We start from the raw sequence: 19,185 nt of genomic DNA on the forward strand, positions 1-19,185 counted from the left end.
GTGGTTAATAAGTTTATGAGCGAGGGTGAGTTGATTAAAGTGAAGGAGTTGTGGGAGTTCTAGCCAGTTTAGTTTTTTAAGAGAGATACAATGATGGCTGCGGTAGGAGGTTCCAGTGGCAAATTTAGCAATTTTGTTGCAACAAACATTCAGCTTGTGTAGGTTTGTATGTCTAAGGTTGGTAAGTATGGGGGATGCATAGAATAGGGTGGTGATTAGCTGGGAATTGGCTATGGAGATTCTAGCCGCCTTGGTTAGGAATTGGTGGCTTTGATATAATGCACCAAGTTTCTTGTGAACTTTTTTTATTGTGAGAAATATGTGGGTATCAAATCTAAGTTTGTTGTCTATTTCCACACCGAGTAATTTTGTGAGTTTTAATGGAGAGATGATGGTATTGTCTTTGGCGAGAATGTTGAAGTGGGGGGTGTTTTGGGTGGCTCTGAAAGGTTGGAACAGGAGAAGTTTTGTCTTACTTGGGTTGAGTAGGAGCTGAGCATTTGATATTCAGCTTTCTACAGAAGAGAATGATTCCTGTGTGATTTGTTGTAGTTCTGGTAGAGTGGGGGCAGAGCAGATGAGAGTAGAGTCATCTGCATACTGTATAAGAGCTGCGTGTGTGGTGGCAGTATGTAGGTTGTTAGTGAAAAGTGAGAATAGCAGAGGGCCAAGGATAGACCCTTGTGGAACTCCGGGGGTAACTGGGAGGCGAGGTGATAGGTTACTGTCCCAGATTACAGATTGCTGGCATCCATGTAGATAGCTGTGGAACCAGTTGCAGGTTGATTGTGGGAAGGTGAGGTTGGGGAGAGTAGTAGCTCATGAGATGTGATGTCAAAGGCCTTTGAGAGATCTAGAAATACGGCAGTAGAAGAGAGGCCATTGTTTTTGTGATGAAGTATAGTGTTGGTGAAGGAGAGCAGAGCGGAGGTAGTGCACTGATATGGACTGAAACCATGTTGGGTTTTGGAGGAGATTATTAGCTAGGGGGTAGTTGGAGACCTGGGTGTTGATACATTTTTCAAGTATCTTGGAGAGAGGGGAGAGGACAGCAATGGGGTGGTAATTGGAGAGGTCGGTGGAGGAGGTGCCTTTGTAGAGAGGAATAATTTGGGATATTTTCCATATCAAGGGAACATAGCCTTCTGTTATGGAACAGTTGATTAGAATTGAAATTGGGTAGGCTAGTGTACCAGTTGCAATTTTCAAGTATTCAGAGGGGAGGTTGTCAGCTGCGAGTTTGGTGGGTTTAAGTTTTGACAATAGTCTTTTTATGTTGGAGGTAGGTACTGAGGTAAAGAAGAAAAGTGGAGTGGGGGGTTTAGGGTTAGGAGTTGGGGGGGCTGTTGTAGGGAAGTGTTGTTTGTTTAGAGATGTTATAGTTTCAGTGAAGTGTTTGTTGAAGGATTCAGCAATATTGCTGGAGGAGGGGGGAATGGATGGCTGGGGGGTATCAACCTTCCCTGGGTGGAGGATAGTGTTAATAGTGGACCAGAATTGCTTAGGGCTGTGGTTAGTAGAGTTTACAGTGGATTTATATAACCAATAAAAATGATTCTGTTCACCAAAACTTTATATATTATTCAAGCATTAAGTGTACCACCAAATAAAAATAATTTGAAACAATTTAATAAACTACTAATAAATTTTCTCTGGTTCCCGAAGAAACCTAGAATAATTATCACCATAACAGTAGATCCTGGGAATTAGGAGGTATACATTTTCCAAATATTTAATCCTATGTCAAAGCAACAATTTTCAAAGTTGTCCTAATTTGGTTAGATCCTAGATATACTTCAAAGTGGAAAACTTGCATTACTCACTGCTAAACACCAGTGAAATGGAAGCTGATATTGAAAAGACTAAAACAAATCATCCCTTTTGGATATAGTTATGGAACTATATTCAATTTATTATTGCAAAGCCTTCTCAGTCTAGATATATAAATTGTATACTAAAAATTTTTAAAACAACAATCTTAAGCAATATAGATTAGAAAATCTGGTTTGATATATTAATCCTCCTTATGATAATAAAAGAGTTCTTTGGGACAACATACGAACAAAAATTATTATTCTGGAAAATAACTTAATGTGTTAGTATAACGGTTTAGAAGGGTACAAATATAAAAACAGTGCAAACATTCATTTTGGAATATAACCTAGATATAATAGACTGTTTCCTTCTGCAAAATGTAAGGATCTATGGGCAAGATAAATTTTAAAATTTATCACATTCTCAAAATAAATAAACTCCTAAATTAATTAAATCCATGAAATAAACAAATATGAAAGGAACCTGGAATACTTTTATATACTATAGACAATCTTAGCTGCGACAAGAAAAGGCATCACAAGAAAATGGCAAACACCATATACTCCACAATTTGAAGATTTTTTTATTACTCCTTTGAGAAGTTGCTTACACAGAGATCAAGGTAAAAAGAAACAGGATATTCCTAAAGGACTTCACTAAGTATCCATGGACAAAAGGGTACTTACGTATTATCGCAACCACATTCTGAATGTGTCATAATTCTTGGCATTATGGACAAACGAGTGTTTGTGTTTTGGTAGGGGTGGATAATGCACTGACCAGCTATCTGTGACACTGGGTATCACCAGGGAGCATTACTAAGTCCCAAATTCCTCTTCCAGCAGGACATCCGTCGGCGACATTTTTTAAAATGAAACCCTTGACACAACCGTGCAAGCAGAACAGAGCAAAACCAAGTAAAATCACAACTACAGAACTACCTCTGCATATGTAAGCACAGTTAAAAATATGTACATCGGGAATGACTACAACTGTGCTTCTGTCAGCCGTGTACCCAAAAGTCCCAGCCAGAAAATACATAGACATACTCCTTTCAAGCAATGACATTTTCTGAACGGATGCAATGACTTGCCTTTGCAGCACATTCCCTTCCCCAGAAATGTTGTAAAGGTTGAGGGTCCTGACACCAGCCAAAAAAAGGGTAAAAGGTAATATCTGCAGACATGAAACTTTTAGCAGTAAGCATAAAAAACACGAGATAACACTCCCGGGGGCCAGCATGGTATGTACAGGATGGAAAGGGAAAGCTGATGGAGTGAATTTCTTGGTTTTCTGAACCGAGTTCCAGAAGTAGCCAGTACATTTTCTTTACATACCACTGGGCTCATCTCAACTCCGATTTCCAGAACAGTAAAATATCGCATCCAGGTTACTAATCTGTCAGAAATCATGACATTAAGGACAGTAACTTGTTTGTCCATAATGTCAAGATTTATGACAGATTTCTAACCTGACTGCGAGACAATCAGAATGTGGTCGCGATAATACGCATGTACCGACAAAAGTATAACATCTCATGAATGTGTATTTACAGCATAATACTACAAGATGAACATTCTCAAAATTACAATGAACACTTGGTTTTAACTTACCTACATACTATAAATCCATTAAATTGAGAATTTATACATCTTAACTCTACTACTTATGCTTCATTTAAGGTTTTCTCATTATTTATTTCAGCCTACTCTACTCTCAGGCATGTTTGTATATATTCTAAACAGTCACTTCAGTTAATACAGCATTCTTTATTTTTATTGTATTTCACTAAGAAACACTGCAAAATATTAATTTTTAAGAATCACTTTCAAAATTAAATAAAACATTCTTCTAGTGAAAAAAAAGAAATAAAGTTGACTAGTTCCTAAACGCATGCTATCCAAGTGCCTGGCTAAAATCACTATTTTCTATTAAAATAAAACATAACAAAACTCTTGCTGGGAAGCTAGCTGTTTGGTTAAGATGGATGAAGCTCTGACTGCAGCTAAGGAGATCCAGAACTGACTAGATACCTGGGTGTTTAAGGAAACAGCTCAGGACGATTGTAGTGATTAGCTTATCCCACATCACTCATACTGAATACAGACAGGCTGACCTCTCCACAGTAATACTGACACTCAGCAGAGACTGCATGTAGCAGCATACAGAATGAAGAACTAAGGATGACAACATATCAATTGGCTTATTTGTGTTCTGTAGTTAGAATTTACATTGAAGTGAACATAAATCACTGGGCTGGCACTGTGGGAGTACCGCCTGTTCTGGCTGCCATAGGGGTAACAGAAGTAAGGCTCAGCAGACAAACCAGGATGGCTGGTTGATTGGATAATGGCCTTCCTTCCACTTTCCAGGAAATAGAAGAAGCTGACATTTGATGGGTAATGGGAAGAAATACACACAGGGAAAAACTCTTGTCAGTGGAGGCTAGCTGTTACCTGAACATTCATTCATGCATTCTCCAAACACTACAAATTGAATGTCCAGTCTACATTTACAGTGAGAATTGCTTTGGCTGGCCTTCAGGAAACAATACCTACCCATTTCTACAAGCTGATGGCCACGGTTTCATGCTCCTCAATTCATATTATGAATTTTTGCAGCAAAATTGCCATTACTTAGCTATCTACCATTATGAAGAATACACTCACAAATCTGCATGTTTTACAGTTCTTACTCCACACTTTAAGGTATTTTCCAGGTCTGCTACTGATGAACACAACTGCATTTTCCACATTTCTTACTCCGTATTTTAAGGGACTTTATATGTTTGCCAGTGATGGTACAGGTTAAAAAAATGCACATGCAAGTTTGAGACTTAATGAAACAGCCATATGAACCACAATAAAACAACACATGAATGTATCAACTGTTGCGCTCACTGCAGAGTGCTTAGGTGCTTATCACTCCTTGTCTGAATACCGGTGCACTATACAAAAATACAATGACAAAGACCAAACGAACACTGTGGTAAATTGTTAGGGATTTCATGTACCACCATCCCATTACAAAGGGATCTGGAAAAGGCTCATCTGGAATACCATGTTTAGTTTTGAAAGCCATATAAGGAGAAGAACTTCAAAATGAAAACAACCAAGCTAAGACGACAAAAGAAAGAACTGGGAAAAGAATATGAAAAAAGGCTCAGAACACTAGGAATACATATGGTTGAAGAAAGCAGAGAAAGGGGAGATTAGCAAGCACAGAATCCATGGCATAAATGGCAGCAGGCTGGGGGAGCAATAATGAACAGAAAGGACAAGGGCTGACTGCAAAGGTGGCATCTTGTAGCAGACTTAAGACAAAGAGGAACCATTACTTCACAGAAATAATGATGTGGCCTTGAGAAGTCCTTATGTAAAGGGTGGAGTACAAACCTATAGAAAGTTTAAAGAAGTCTGAGACAGGTGGAATAGGGTAGAGAAAAGCAAGAACACAGGGGTCACTACAACACTCATATAACTTCTATGGATCACATTTTATTTTACCTGCATTTCTGCATGCTTACATATCACAAATGTAGAGTCTGCCTGAACAGTCATACAGTAAATGCTGAATAGTAATAACTAAGTCTTAGAAAAGTCTATATTCTAGATGGGAAACCAAAGTAGATATGTTTTATGCAGCACATAATACTTTACTTCTATCAGTGAAGATAATTTCAAGTAATCATATCAGATCAGATCAATACTTACATATCTGTAGTGGTGTGGAAACATGGCAGACCGCTGAGGAAAGGGTCCAAAATAATTAAAGAAATCCTGAGGTCTATTCTGAGCTTCAAATACACTGCAAAGCATGGCCAGTGTCTGAACATCGTGAATGCGACTGTAGTGGGCCAGTCTGAAAGAAGGTGGGAAGGAAAAGTAAAAAATATATATACACATTATAAATATAGCATATAAAAGTTTCAAGGAACACAGCACTTTAAGTTTTGTAAAGATAGTGAATCGGTTTTTAGCTGTATGGTTATAACTGGTTTAAGGCAATTTATATAAAATGATTTTAAAGGTGAGGTGTGTAATGATGTAAGTAAATAACAAATACTTACCTAATTAGACTGGCTGTTAGAAGGCCCTCTGCACTGGGTAACTGTTAGGATTTTCTTTTCTTATTATCTTCAGCTTAGCATAAATCTTAAATGACTGTTTCTTCAGGAAACACGCTATTCCTGATGGCACATATTATGCACAGAGTTAGGAGACTATGCCACATCCACTGTACATACCCCTACACAGCTTGATGGTCATACATTAAACAAGCACAACCTCTGGGGAGGGGTGTTCATTAAAGCAGAAAAGACCAGTATGCATTAGCATCAGCATGACAAAAAAGGTTCATGGAACATATTAGGGGAATGAAGGTCGATGAGTCTGAGCATGGCTGGTAGGTAGTAATACTATGCAATTCAAAGAATCTAAAAATGAAGGTGGGGAGTTGCAAGCAGTGATTCAGAAGACGATAGATGGTGGTGGTATTACAGAAAAAAAGGTCAACTGCAAAAAGGAGTTTATGAATCAAACAGGTAAGGGAAGGAGGTGCAGTGGAAGGTTTCATAAGGGAACATCACTCCATGAAGACAGCAAGAAAGTGATGATGAGTCAGAACCTAGAGTAAAAGCCCACACAGCTGAGGAAGAGAAAGGAGTGGGTAAGTGCTGACTGATCAGTACAGTGTAGCAACCTTGGAATACATCAACAGGGAGGAGGATGAAAGAATGTGGGGAGAGAGAACAAAGGAGCTGAGTAAGAGAAGCTGGAAGGCAACACTTACTAGGAGAACAAAATCTGCTAGAAGCAGACTGGGGGATCCCAAATTCCAGAAAAGAAAGGGTGTGGGGTTTGACAGTTTGGATAAAGACAGGTTTAAACAACTGGTACAGCACTACACCAGAAGGAGAGAACTCTAGACATGGTCCTAACTAAGGGAACAGGGCACAAAAGTGTCTGACCAAGTTCCATTAGTCAATACTGATGATGCCACTTTACTCATAGTAGTAGAAGGGTAAGAAAACGACAACAAATTTTTTTGGGTGCAACTTCAGAGGGCTGGATTATAATAAGCTAGGATGGGGGTCAAAAATAGAGACTGGACATAGAGGGGTAAAGCCCTAACTATGTCATACACAACCTAAGTCTGAATAGCAGCTCGGTGCAGAGACTTGTGGAAGATGGCTGAGGAGAATGGGAATGAGCTGCCATGGCCAGCTCACCCACCTGGGGGGAAGGGAGGCAGCTCTGGCTCATCACAATGGAGACACCTAGTGGAAGTATTAGGTGTTACCTGCTGGAGTTTGAAACTGCTGAGGCTGGGCTGTCACACTTTATCACTGACTGACAGACCAAGGGGAATGTTATGTGTGGAGGTATGCTTTGCCTTGGCAGATGGTAATGCTGGAGCTCAGAGAAGCAACTTTTGGGCGTAGGGGGTGCTTCCCAGAAGATAAAGTAGGTTGCTTCCCCCAGGACCAGTAAGCTGTTCTGCTTCCTACCACCAAACTCCTGCTAAGGAAGGAACAGAAAATTCTTTTGGGCCACAAGGTTCTCACATAGCCTGAGAATCCCCTATTCCTGTACCCTCAAAATGAATGGGACACTTGGGTACCAGCAGTGCAGCCATTACGAAAGGTCTTGAGGAAAGCAAAAACAAAACTAAATAAATTAGTTAATAGATATATAAAAATTAAGACCGGATACAAAATGATGGTATGAATATACTATCGGAATGTATCAGGAATGCAGTACTAAAAGTTAGATACAAATGTGAAAAACAGGATAGGGCCAAGTGTCAAAAGAGATGGTTAACAAGAGGTGGGAGGGAGTGGGAAGGTAGAGGGGGCACCATAAAAGGATGCAAGCAAAATTACAATAAAGTTGCAGACTGAAAGAGACTTTGGAGAAGATTTCTAAATGAGTAGAAAAGTTTTTTTTAGGTGTACTGCAAGGAGGAGGGTATTAGGGACATAACCAACCAGGCTGAATAAAGACAGAATGGAGATCACACAAGAGATGGGACAGGCAGATGCACTTAATGAATATTTTTCCTCTGGCTTCATGGAAGAAAGGAAACATAAGATTATAAGCAATAGGAAAACACGAGGACAGACACCAGGAAAGATAGAGAGAGAGAAACAGAACATGGAAAAAGAGGTGGCTGCACTAAGGAACAATAAAGTGCAAGGGTGAAATGGGATGCCACACTGGATCATCAAAAACTGGGGTTATTTAAACTTGCAAAACTTAAAGAAAGCACTGAAACTCATTTCAGCAAAACCAACTCACTGAAAGCAGTGAAATTTCTACTGACTGAAATATAACCAAGAACAAACAGAATGTTTCTGGCAATGAACAGATTTGTAATAAAAAAGTATAAACTGTACAGGGACACAAGCTCCTTCCTATTGTAGCACTCACACCCCTTACTTTGCAGGGCCACTCGTGTTTTTTTTTTTTTGGCATTTTTTTTTCTCAGCGGACAATGCTGATTCCTATGTCTGGCTCACCAAGTAATCAAATAACTGCAAATGGGAGCACTGTTCTTAATCCTGCTTACACCATACCTCCTCCAAATGTTACGTGACTGGTGCATAGAAACTACCTTGCTACCTGAGTAGAAGATTACACCATTCTGGCATTTGGATAAAAAAAAAAGCCAGCCTTATAAATTAATCCTTGTAGATGATGACTTTTCATCTGATATCCATACTCAGTCACTACCATCCGCAAAACTGCTACTTAATCCTCCATGGGACTGAGAACCAAAGCTAAGAACTAATTGCTCCTTTTAAACAGCTCTTATCGGATTCATTTCTTATAAAATGTTGTACTCTGTACACTAAACCTAGATACACACCATCTGGTGCAGTTGGAAAAGGTGCAACAATTCTAGGCATATGTTAAACTAAAATCTGTAACTATTCTATCTTCTCTGTATTTTATCACCATCCTGGAGCAGACTTGTACCCTACATACAGAGTGGACCCCTTATTATTTTGAAACCTTTGCTTAGAATAACCCTTGGTGACCAGAACAGAAAAGACGCCCATAGCAAATATTAAATTGAACATACCATGAAACATGACCATCTTGCAAAAAAAAAAAAAATAAAAAATCTACTCCTAGGAATCGACTTCACAATTAAACTCTGCCCACAAATTTATACCATCATGAAGGAATCTGGTAAACTTTGAGCTTGTTCATCAAACGTATGAAAGTCTATTCACATGGTAACAGATAGCAGCCAATGGTGTTGAGAAGAAAATACAAAGTATTGCACTGGCATCACAACAGCTCCTGCGTGAAGGTTCAGCTGAGGAATTGAACTGATGGCAAATAAGCAGGAACTGTACCTGGATGTGTTTATCAGAATAGTACTGGACGTGGACCACCAAGAGTATAGTGGAAGCACTGGGGGGTAGAGAACAGGATACTGAGGTGTCTTCAGAGAGAATGGACTCTAGAAGCAAAATAAATAAATAATTAAAAATAAATAAATAAATAAATAAATAAATAAATAAATAACTACATTTCCTGCACTAGGCGCCTTTAGTTAAGCAAAACCTTGAATACAGCATGTAGGTCTGGAGGCCATAGTAACACAGGGACATTAGGCTGCAAGCAGATGTGCAGAAGGCGGCCACCAGAAATATTTGTAGGATGGAGAAAGATGTGATCAAAGTTGGTCTAGGTCTCACTTCAAAAGAAAAGGGAACGGGAAAGGAAAAGTTAAAGAAAAGAACAGATGATATTAAAGCCCAAGATCATGTCAGGGAGATGTGCGCAGACAGAGACATACTCTGAACAGAAAGGATGGGGAGGTGCAGGGCAAAACCTAGGCATCAGACTTTAAAGATTACCAAGTAATCAAATAACCGCAAATGGGAGCACTGTTCTTAATCCTGCTTACACCATACCTCCTCCAAATGTTACGTGACTGGTACATAGAAATTACCTTGCTATCCGAGTAGAAGAATGTACCATTCTGGCATTTGGATAAAAAACAAGCTAGCCTTATAAATTAATCCTTGTAGGTGATGACTTTTCAACTGATATCCATACTCAGTCACTACCATCCGCAAAACCGCTACTTAATCCTCCATGGGACTGAGAACCAAAGCTAAGAACTAATTGCTCCTTTTAAACAGCTCTTACCGGATTTCTTATAAAATGTTGTACTCTGTACACTAAACCTAGATACACACCATCTGGTCTTGAAAAGTACTTCATGGAACCACCTAAGAATCCATGGAATGGGGCAATTAGAATGAGTAGTGGAGAATAAATCCATGGAAGCATAAATTCTGGCAGTTTGACACAGAGGACTAAGACAATGCTCTGTTAACACGCTTCATCATGTAGCCCTATGTTTGAGTTCCTCATTCTCCTGTAGTTGTATGTTTGATTCCTTTAATCTCCACTTGCTTATTGGGAAAGTCACATCACCAAATAATCCTTCCAAGTCACCTCTGAAAACAGGCAATTGTACCTAGTGGATTTCTGTGGTTAACAATAGAGAGAAAAAAATGGCACAAGAAAGATGGAGAAGGAGTACAGGAAATGAAGGGGACAAAGAATGTTGAATTTGCTAAAAGGTGACTGTACAACTGCCTGTTTCTGCCATCAAACAAATGTAAATAAATTGTATAATGCACCCAGGAAAGTCCACTACACCAACCCCTGTGCTACCAAATAATCATGAAAACATAACCACACAATTTAATACATTCTTCACTGAAACAGTCCAGACCCTTGCCAAGGCCCAAAATAATAGTACTACCCACCCCACAACCCACCCCAATACACACAACAATACAAATAAATGTGGACACTGCAGCAATTCAATAGCACGAAACCAACCGAGGCTGAGAGAAAACTATTTATTGAAGTGCTTTTCCTTTGCTAAAATAAGCAAACTTCTTCAAAAAACATTTTTAACTTTTAAAAGCATATAAATAGTCACAGTTATTACTGTTAGACGAATCACAACTCACACATTGCTTAACCACTCTCTTAAAGACACCTAACCTTCATACAAATTTACCACTAATAAAATGGTATAATACAATTTATACAACTGTCAGCATAGTATAAAAAGTGAAAATAAACATAATATAATAAGCTTAGTGTGCTCCGCACTTATTACATACTATATTAAAGACATATACAATATTTAAAACCAGGCAATTCCCTACTATAGAAAAAACAACATCAACACCTAAGACTCTAACTTAAGAATGCTACTTATAGATCATGTTTCATTTAGCCCAGGACAGTTATAGGCATTTAATTTAATCTGCCAAACTAATTCTAACTCTTCCAAGCATAGGGGTGCTGGGCCACCTCTTGCATCTGTGTTCACCTGGTCTATGACTGAAAATTTAAATCTATGGTCCATATAGGACTGGACATGTTTAGCCAAAGCGTTGTCCTGCTTCTTCTTATTGAAGGCATACTGGTGTTCATAAATCACACAACAATACCCCTAGTTTTCAACTTCACCCAGTGTCCACCAAGGCAATTTCTAAACTCCTTAAGAAACTTAAACCAACCACTCTAGCAGCTGATAAGCTACCAGACTTCTTTTAAATATCAGCTGAAGCTATAGCCTATCTAGTCTCCATTCTCATTAATAGATATCTGTCAGAATGCAAAGTACCAGCCTCTTGGAAAACCTCCCATATCATCCCACTACACAAAGGAGGTAACTCCTTAGAACATACTAACTATTGCCCTATAGCTCTCTTACCACCGTTATCCAAAATATTAAAAAGAGTAGTTCATACTCAACTTATGCAATACCTCCAGAATAACAACCTACTCTCCATATCCCAGCATGGCTTTAGACCTTCCCACAGCACCACAACAGCATCATCATCATTTACCAATGTAGTTAACCACCACAGAAACAAGGGTCTATGTACTTCTTCCATATACTTAGACTTATCAAAAGCCTTTGACATGGTAAACCACAACTTGCAACTCTATCTACCCTAAATACAAGTCCCTCCTCTGTATCATGGATTAACAGCTATTTGTCAGATCAACAGCAAGCTGTCCTATGGCAAGACCAATTGTCCCCCCTGCTACTATCCTTGGCCCTCTGTTGATTTCCCTATTTAGTAACCAGACATCTTCATCCTTACCAACTGCCTCAGTAGTACAATATGCTGACACCACCACCCTAAGTGAACTACAAACCCTAACCGAAACCTGGTTCACTAACATCAAACTTCTTTTTAACCCCAAAAAAGACAAACAAATTCTCTTTGGCCCAGGTAGATTCTCCTTCCCTGAGCAACAACTTCATCATTAACTCCAAAGAAAAAATTCAAATTAGTCCAACCACACATGCTAAACTGCTAGGCATAGAGACAGACAATAACCTGAACTTTGACATCCACAAAGCACAAACCATCAAGAAAGTTAATAAAAAGCTAGGCCTCCTGACTAAATATACCAAAGTTACCATCGCTAGGACTCATCTCCTATCCCCCCTCCTCTATGCCTCTCTCATCTTGATTAATCTACGCCAAACCGAACTAAATAAAATGTAATCTTGCTATAATAAGATTGCCAAGTTTGCGTCTGATGCTTCTTACAGGTCCCAAAACTGTCTATCCCTAAAACAGCTTAACTGGCTTCAGTTGCCTCATATACTCATGCTCAATCAACTCTCGATAGCTCACAAGCTCTACTACCTCCCAGAGTTAACCCCAGCACTTCAGCATTTAATACAGCCCCACATTCTAACTAGAGCCCTATGATCTAACAGCCAAAACCTAATAACTGTCATCCAACATAAAAACAATGCTGGTAAATCACTCTTTGCCAGCACCATTGCCAAAACTTGGAACACACTACCAATCCATATAACTTCTAGCACCTACTTCAATCATTTCAAAAAACTCCTTAAAACCCACTACTTAACTAACTGGTTATGCTCATGTTACACTCCAGGTTAAATCTAATTGTGTCACATGTTCAGATAAGTATAAACAGATTTGCCCTAAAAAGCTTGCAAACCCAGATACTGGTATAAAAAAAAATATATATATATTTTTTAAGTTTTTGACTATGTATCTCAATGACCATCTACTGTACTGTCTAACTAAAACTGTTAACTTCTAACCTATGTATTAAAATCAATTGCATGCTCTATATTTTGTTCTCTCACGTATTGCATTCTATTGTACTGTGGAGCTTTTCTCCCCGGGCCTCCGCTGAAAATGAACCGGTGTCCAGTCGGACTTTCCCGGTAAAGAAATGTAAATAAATAAATAATAAATAAATAAAATAAACACAAAATAATGTACTCTTCCAATTTACAGGGAAATCCATCCACTGATGCTGGTTGGAGAGGTTATCCCAACTGTCAAAAGCAGTAGGCTAAGAAATATCAACTACAGAGGGCCTTCTCATGCATCATTCTGACATGGTGAGTGCATATTTGTTGTATCCGTCTTTAAAGGCCCTCTGTTTTGGGTAACTGATGAGAAAGGAGTGAAAAACTTAAATCTCTAGGAAATCAGAACCAAAATAAGGTAGTAAAATAGCATCTATGAAGGCCAGGTTGCAAAGCATTTGACACAATACCTCACTCAGGAATTATAGACAAACTCACAAATTTAGGCATAAATCCCTGTCTCACCTGATGGACAGCCAAATGGCTTACAGATAGAACAGATGAAGTTAGGGTGGGGGAATCCACCACCACCAACAGATCTGTTACTACTGGTGTCCCACAGGGCTTGATACTGGGACTTCTCCTGACTGCAATATACTTCTCTGAAGTCAAGACAATGTAGAGGGCCTTTTGGCCAACTGCAAGCTGGATGCAATCACTGAATCCAGCAAAGATGTAAACATCCTCCAGGGTCAGGTGACCTCTGTGAAAGATGAAACAGAGTCCCTGCAATTAAGAGCCTTAAGATCAGAGATCACATAGGCAGAACAGATTACCACCAAGAGAAGTGTTTTCTAAGACAGAAATTTTCCTGCTGTCACACTGTAGCCTCAACCAAAGATCAGACGCCTGGTAGTCATGAAGCTCATATAGCAAGGAAGAGAAAGGTTTCAAATATGGAGGACAATGGAAATCTCTCTTAAGGAATTGCTCAACAATTCACTGGAACACAGTTCTGCCCTCCACAAAGTCATGAGTGTGGGTTTGGCATAATGGTTAAGGTCTTTTCCTCATAGACACAAGGTACAGGGACTTAAGTATGACCTTGGGTTATTGGCCAGGCTTAAATCAGCCCTACAGGGCAGTTAGTCTAGTATTTATCTATGAACCTATGATCTGCCACAATGGCCAAAACATGCACCTTCACTATGGAATAAGTATACCCAACGTAAACAGGTAACTGAGAATGGTCAACATAACATGCACACTAACTGAGGATGTATAAGACACTACACCTATTTGGAAAATCACTTCCACTTTGCAGAGTATGACTGAAGAGTGGAAGACTATCAGCTTAATTCGCTTTTTTGTTTTGCAACAACTTTATTCAACAGTTTAAATATACAAATAACAGTTACTAACTTTGTACAATACATCCCATACATATAGGTAACACATCCAATAATCACTCAGCAGGTTAGACCCAAATCTAGCAATGAAGTAGGTCCCAAAAGGGAACCAAATTCAGACTTCATACAGACCAACTAAAACCATCCAGGTGTATACTCCATAGTTTGGTATCATCACTAGATTTGTGGGATGATTTTAGGTTCTTCAATCTCCCTACTCCAAAGACCTAAAGCAATATGCCATTTGCCTTCACTAAGGAGGCACGTTCTTAGTTACCCCCATAAGACATTCTAAGGGGTATTCCACTCCTTAGCTATGCTTTCACGATTTCTGCTACACAATAGCCTACAAGCTGCTCCAAGCCATGAAAAATCCAGTCTTATTTGACCTCCTGTTTCTTTGCAAAACCAGGTGCTCTACAAACACTCACACTAGGAAACTAAATCTGCACAGACAAACAAAACTCTCTGGATAGATAGGTTCCTAACTAAACATATTCACAGCCTACAGGTCAAAACACTTTTCCTTGTGCCGTTATGAGTTGTCTTGACTGGATGAGCAGACACAAATTAACACCAGAACTATCATGTCCAGAGTTGAGTACTATTAAGTGCATGAAAAGGAAGGCATGAACATTTAAGTGTGTTTACTTAAAAGTTGTATATGGTTAAACATTTTATGGTCCTCATGATCATTTGCCTAGTACTGTTCTATGTTCTCACCTGCATTATCCATCTCCTAGACATAACACATGGGATGCAGATACTTGTTAAACTTGCAACCTACAAACCAGCATGCAAATAAACGTGGGTATACAACTCCTGTGATAAACAACCTAGTTTAACACCATAATTGCTGCACTACTTCGCAGTACAAAAACTTATGCAACAAGACAGGAAGAGTCTTAACACAAGCCAAACATCTTGTATTAAGCACTAGCCCTTAAGTTAAGCTACAGCCAGAAGACCAAGATCCCTTCTGGACTAAAAGCACAACTTTCTCACATAAGTATGGTATACTCTTCAGCCTTCTTACTTGCAGAATAATGCCGCTGGTTGTAGTCTACTCTACAACTCCTGCTGATATATACCTGTAAACCAGACTTAGCTGAGAGCACCTCCTGCCTAATGATGGCCTGAAACATATTCATTGTCTTAACAGATGTTTTTCTCTCCATATTATACACCAAAGAAAAATTGGATACTTGTACCTATTTATTATGTACAGACCTGTCCAACAAGTATCTAAACTGTGGATATCTCCAAAAGCCCACTTTCCTCCAGTCCCCAATCATTTGTCAATCACTGAATGTCTTACACCACCTGCTTACCTTAAGCTACACTAGTTAGGGCAGAAAGCCACTGAATTCCACAAGATGCCCATTTGGAGAGCTGCTCAGCATGTCTTTCAAGTTTAAGGGCATGATTGGGGGAGCATACAGTCTCTTAAGAACAGTGCGTGTTACTGATCTATGGTTGGCCAGGTGCTTGGGCAGTACCTCAGTATACCAACTTAAGGCTTGTGGTAGTTGAGAGTTCATAATCTTACATTCTAAGTGTGTTCAGACAAGTATTGCTCTACCTGAAAGAGAGAAAAGCTTGGCTAAAGTGAACACCTGGGCATACCTACCTTATTGTGGGATTCCCAGTCTCAGAGCTGTATGTGGTGTTACCACCACTTGTCCTGAGACCTGGAAATGCTTGCCAACTCATATAAACTGGCGTAGGGATTCTGAAGTGTTCTTCAGAAAGGGATAATTCCACAGTGTAGGACTGTATATAAAATAGCCATTGGGCAGCAGACATTATAACCATCACAATTCTACCCATTAGGGTGAGGTTTAACCATCTCCAAACATGCACCTCAATGGAAAGCTTATTCTGTATTGTCTTCAGATTGATGTCTAACATGCTATAAAAGTCTGGGTGAACTTATATACCCCAAATAGGTCAGGTTACATAAGGCCCAGCCAAACAGATTCAGAAAGTTTCATTTCTACAATTAATAGCTACTGAGTTACCTGGATACACAACTGTTTTGCTCTTGTTAAATCTTAGAACTGACATGCAATTACACTCTGAGAGGAGTATTTTGAACCTTGGAATGTCATTGCTCAACATCTGGGAGGGAATAATAAAATCATTCATAAACATAAGTCTCACTTCAATCTCGTATAACTCCCACCCAGACAACTATAGACTTGCCTGCAGGGTCCTGTTTGTCAGCTGTACTACCAGTAAAAAAAAGAGCAAGGAATAGATGGTACTCCTGATGAGTCCCATTCTACAGAAAAAATGCAGGGGATAGTATCTTGTTTGTAAGGACCCTGGTCTCAGGGCCACTGTGCAGTTCTTGGGCTACCTGTACAAACTCCATTGGAAAGTTCATGACCTCCTGCACTGTCTAAAGCAACTCCTGCTGTATTGGGTCAAAGTCTGTTTGGACTGCAATGGCTAACTTCGGTACTGTATACAAATCCTACATGAATATCTGAAGTGCTCTCAAATAATTGGTGCTGCTATAACCTTGAATAAGCATTTCTTGGTTTGGGTGGATTAGTTTGGGCAGCAGGCCTCAGTCTTTCTGCCAATATTTTCACATATAGCTTTATATCAGACTTAATACGGTAGAATGGTCTATGGTTGGTCACTCTCATAAGATCCTTTCCTGTCTTTTTGATTATAGTAATAACAGAAATTTAGAATGAGTTACTTCCCACTCCTTCCTTCTAAAAGTACCAGAAGACGTCAGCCAGTCTGGGGGATAGCATACCCTTTACTGCTTCATATACCTCCAGTTTGAGCTTGTCAGATCCTGCAGTCTTACCCACAGGGGAATGTTTAGTACCAATCTCCACCACAGCTATTGAGATTGTCTTGCTCAATATCTCCTTGTGATTTCCACAAGATCCACTCTCTCTAGAAAATTACATGAAATTACTCCTCACTCCGTTGGAAATATAGGGATTTGGAGTACTTATTAAAAGGTCTGAGGAGACCAGCCCCTCTTGCTGACTGGATCTAATTCCCACAATGTGGAATGTCTTCACCTATATTTTACTAAATGGCCTAGCAGCTTGCATGGTTTATTCCCCTCTGCTCAAGATCTTAGTGCGGACAGTGTTGCCCTGCTCTTTTCATGTCTTGCTTGGGAATTTTATCACATGCCTGTAGCTCCTCACTATCTTGGGGTTTTTAAACTTACATGCTGAATATTCTTTCTAGGTGGTCTCCACTTGTTCCTCCAACTCCTTAACCATCTCATCCCATCTTGTTATTAACTTTGCTTTGGCCCAACTGCAGACAGATTTTCATTCCAATTTAACTGACTCCCATCACACTGGAGGCATTTTACCATATAGGTTAAACTCTACATATTTTGGGGTGTTTTGAGTTGTGTTTTTTGTTGCATACTATCATGTATGTTCTTAGACAAAATAGAATCTAATTTCATTTACTTTCAAGGCTTCCAGAGTAAAATATGACAGATGCATGCAGCCTTGCTGGTGGCATGCATTGCTGGGGCACTAGATGGTCCAGGCAAGAGAAGGATGTGTCCCCAAAGCCCCCTATCGAGGGAGACACTCACTTAGGCACAGCCACATGGTTGATCCATGATAGATGTTAGAAACATATGGAAAGCACTCTTGAGGAGGTGGGACCTTGACTAACTTGCACATTAAGATATGGACCATACACTGCGAGGCACTGCATGCCATCTCTTTAACGGGCACAGGTGCAGGGAACAAGCCTTAATACAGGAAACATTTTCTTAACAGCAGTATGATGTTGCCACATGAAGCCTTGATCTCTTCACTAGCCACAAAAAGGCTGGAAAGGAAGTTTCATAGACCTATTGAATGAGGAAAAGCCCCAACAGCAGATGATACTCGGCTACAGATATGGGAGAAGCAGAGAAAGTCAAACAGAAGTAATGACTAACACAAAATACATGAAGTTTTAAGACTTATCTTTTTTCATGAGGATATCAAACGTAAGTAATAATGACTAATACAAAATACAAAAAAATGAAGTCTTAAGTGTAATCTTTTTTTCATAAAAGCAATCTCTTGGCACCTTGGCTGACCCTTTCAGGGATACGAAAGAACATACAAATAGACACCACATCTACATAAAACTTGAAATGCCATGATCTGTGACATAAGTATATTTAACTGCTACATCACAGATAATTTTAATAATGTTATCACATAACCTCTGCATTCAAACTTTTAAATGTTATGCTCAAACCTCTTGCAATGCTGTCAAGCAATTTGGGCAACAAAACATGAACACTTTTATCCCAAACAGCCATAATTAATTTACAATCACAATTCAACACAGAGACTTGTTCCCTACTGTAAATCTGAGACCTGTAATTGTAAGTCTCAGAATTACAAAAAAAGTTTAGAAAATGCACAAAAACAGTGAAAGTTGCTTTTAGCAGGGATTAAGCCCCATCCACATTGTGGTGGGACAACCCCCCCCTCCCCCCCATTTATTTGATAAACGTTAAGTCCACATTTTGTCCCATTCAGTCTCATTATTACAGAACTCCGTTACTAGTCTCAGAACATTAAATGGTCACCTACGAAATCAGCAGATGCAAATCCATTCCCCTCATTATCTAAGACTAAGATCACACCTTGCTTCCAAGACTGAGGAACCTACCTTGTTTCAAGGACCACAGTTGTCAGAGAAATAATCTTAAGAGAGAAACTGGTCAAATGTCAACTCATACATGAAGACGATTTGCACAAGGTGTCTTATTCCTTGGTTGTTGTGCTAATACAGAAGTTAATTCCTCCAGGATTATCATGCA

General features: G+C 39.3%; 1 protein-coding gene across 1 annotated transcript in view; it reads right to left on the reverse strand.

Moving 5' to 3' along the window:
• The window catches only part of WDR59 (WD repeat domain 59), a 1,485,413-nt gene that overhangs the window by 176,072 nt on the left and 1,290,156 nt on the right, over nucleotides 1-19,185 (reverse strand). The window contains exon 21 of the mRNA XM_044081604.1: nucleotides 5,529-5,676. Coding sequence (XP_043937539.1) covers nucleotides 5,529-5,676 — 148 coding nt within the window. The remainder of the gene's footprint in view (nucleotides 1-5,528; nucleotides 5,677-19,185) is intronic.

The sequence above is a fragment of the Protopterus annectens genome, chromosome 8.part1, assembly GCF_019279795.1.
Source record: "Protopterus annectens isolate FY-2018-M chromosome 8.part1, PAN1.0, whole genome shotgun sequence".
Lineage (NCBI taxonomy): Eukaryota > Metazoa > Chordata > Ceratodontiformes > Protopteridae > Protopterus > Protopterus annectens.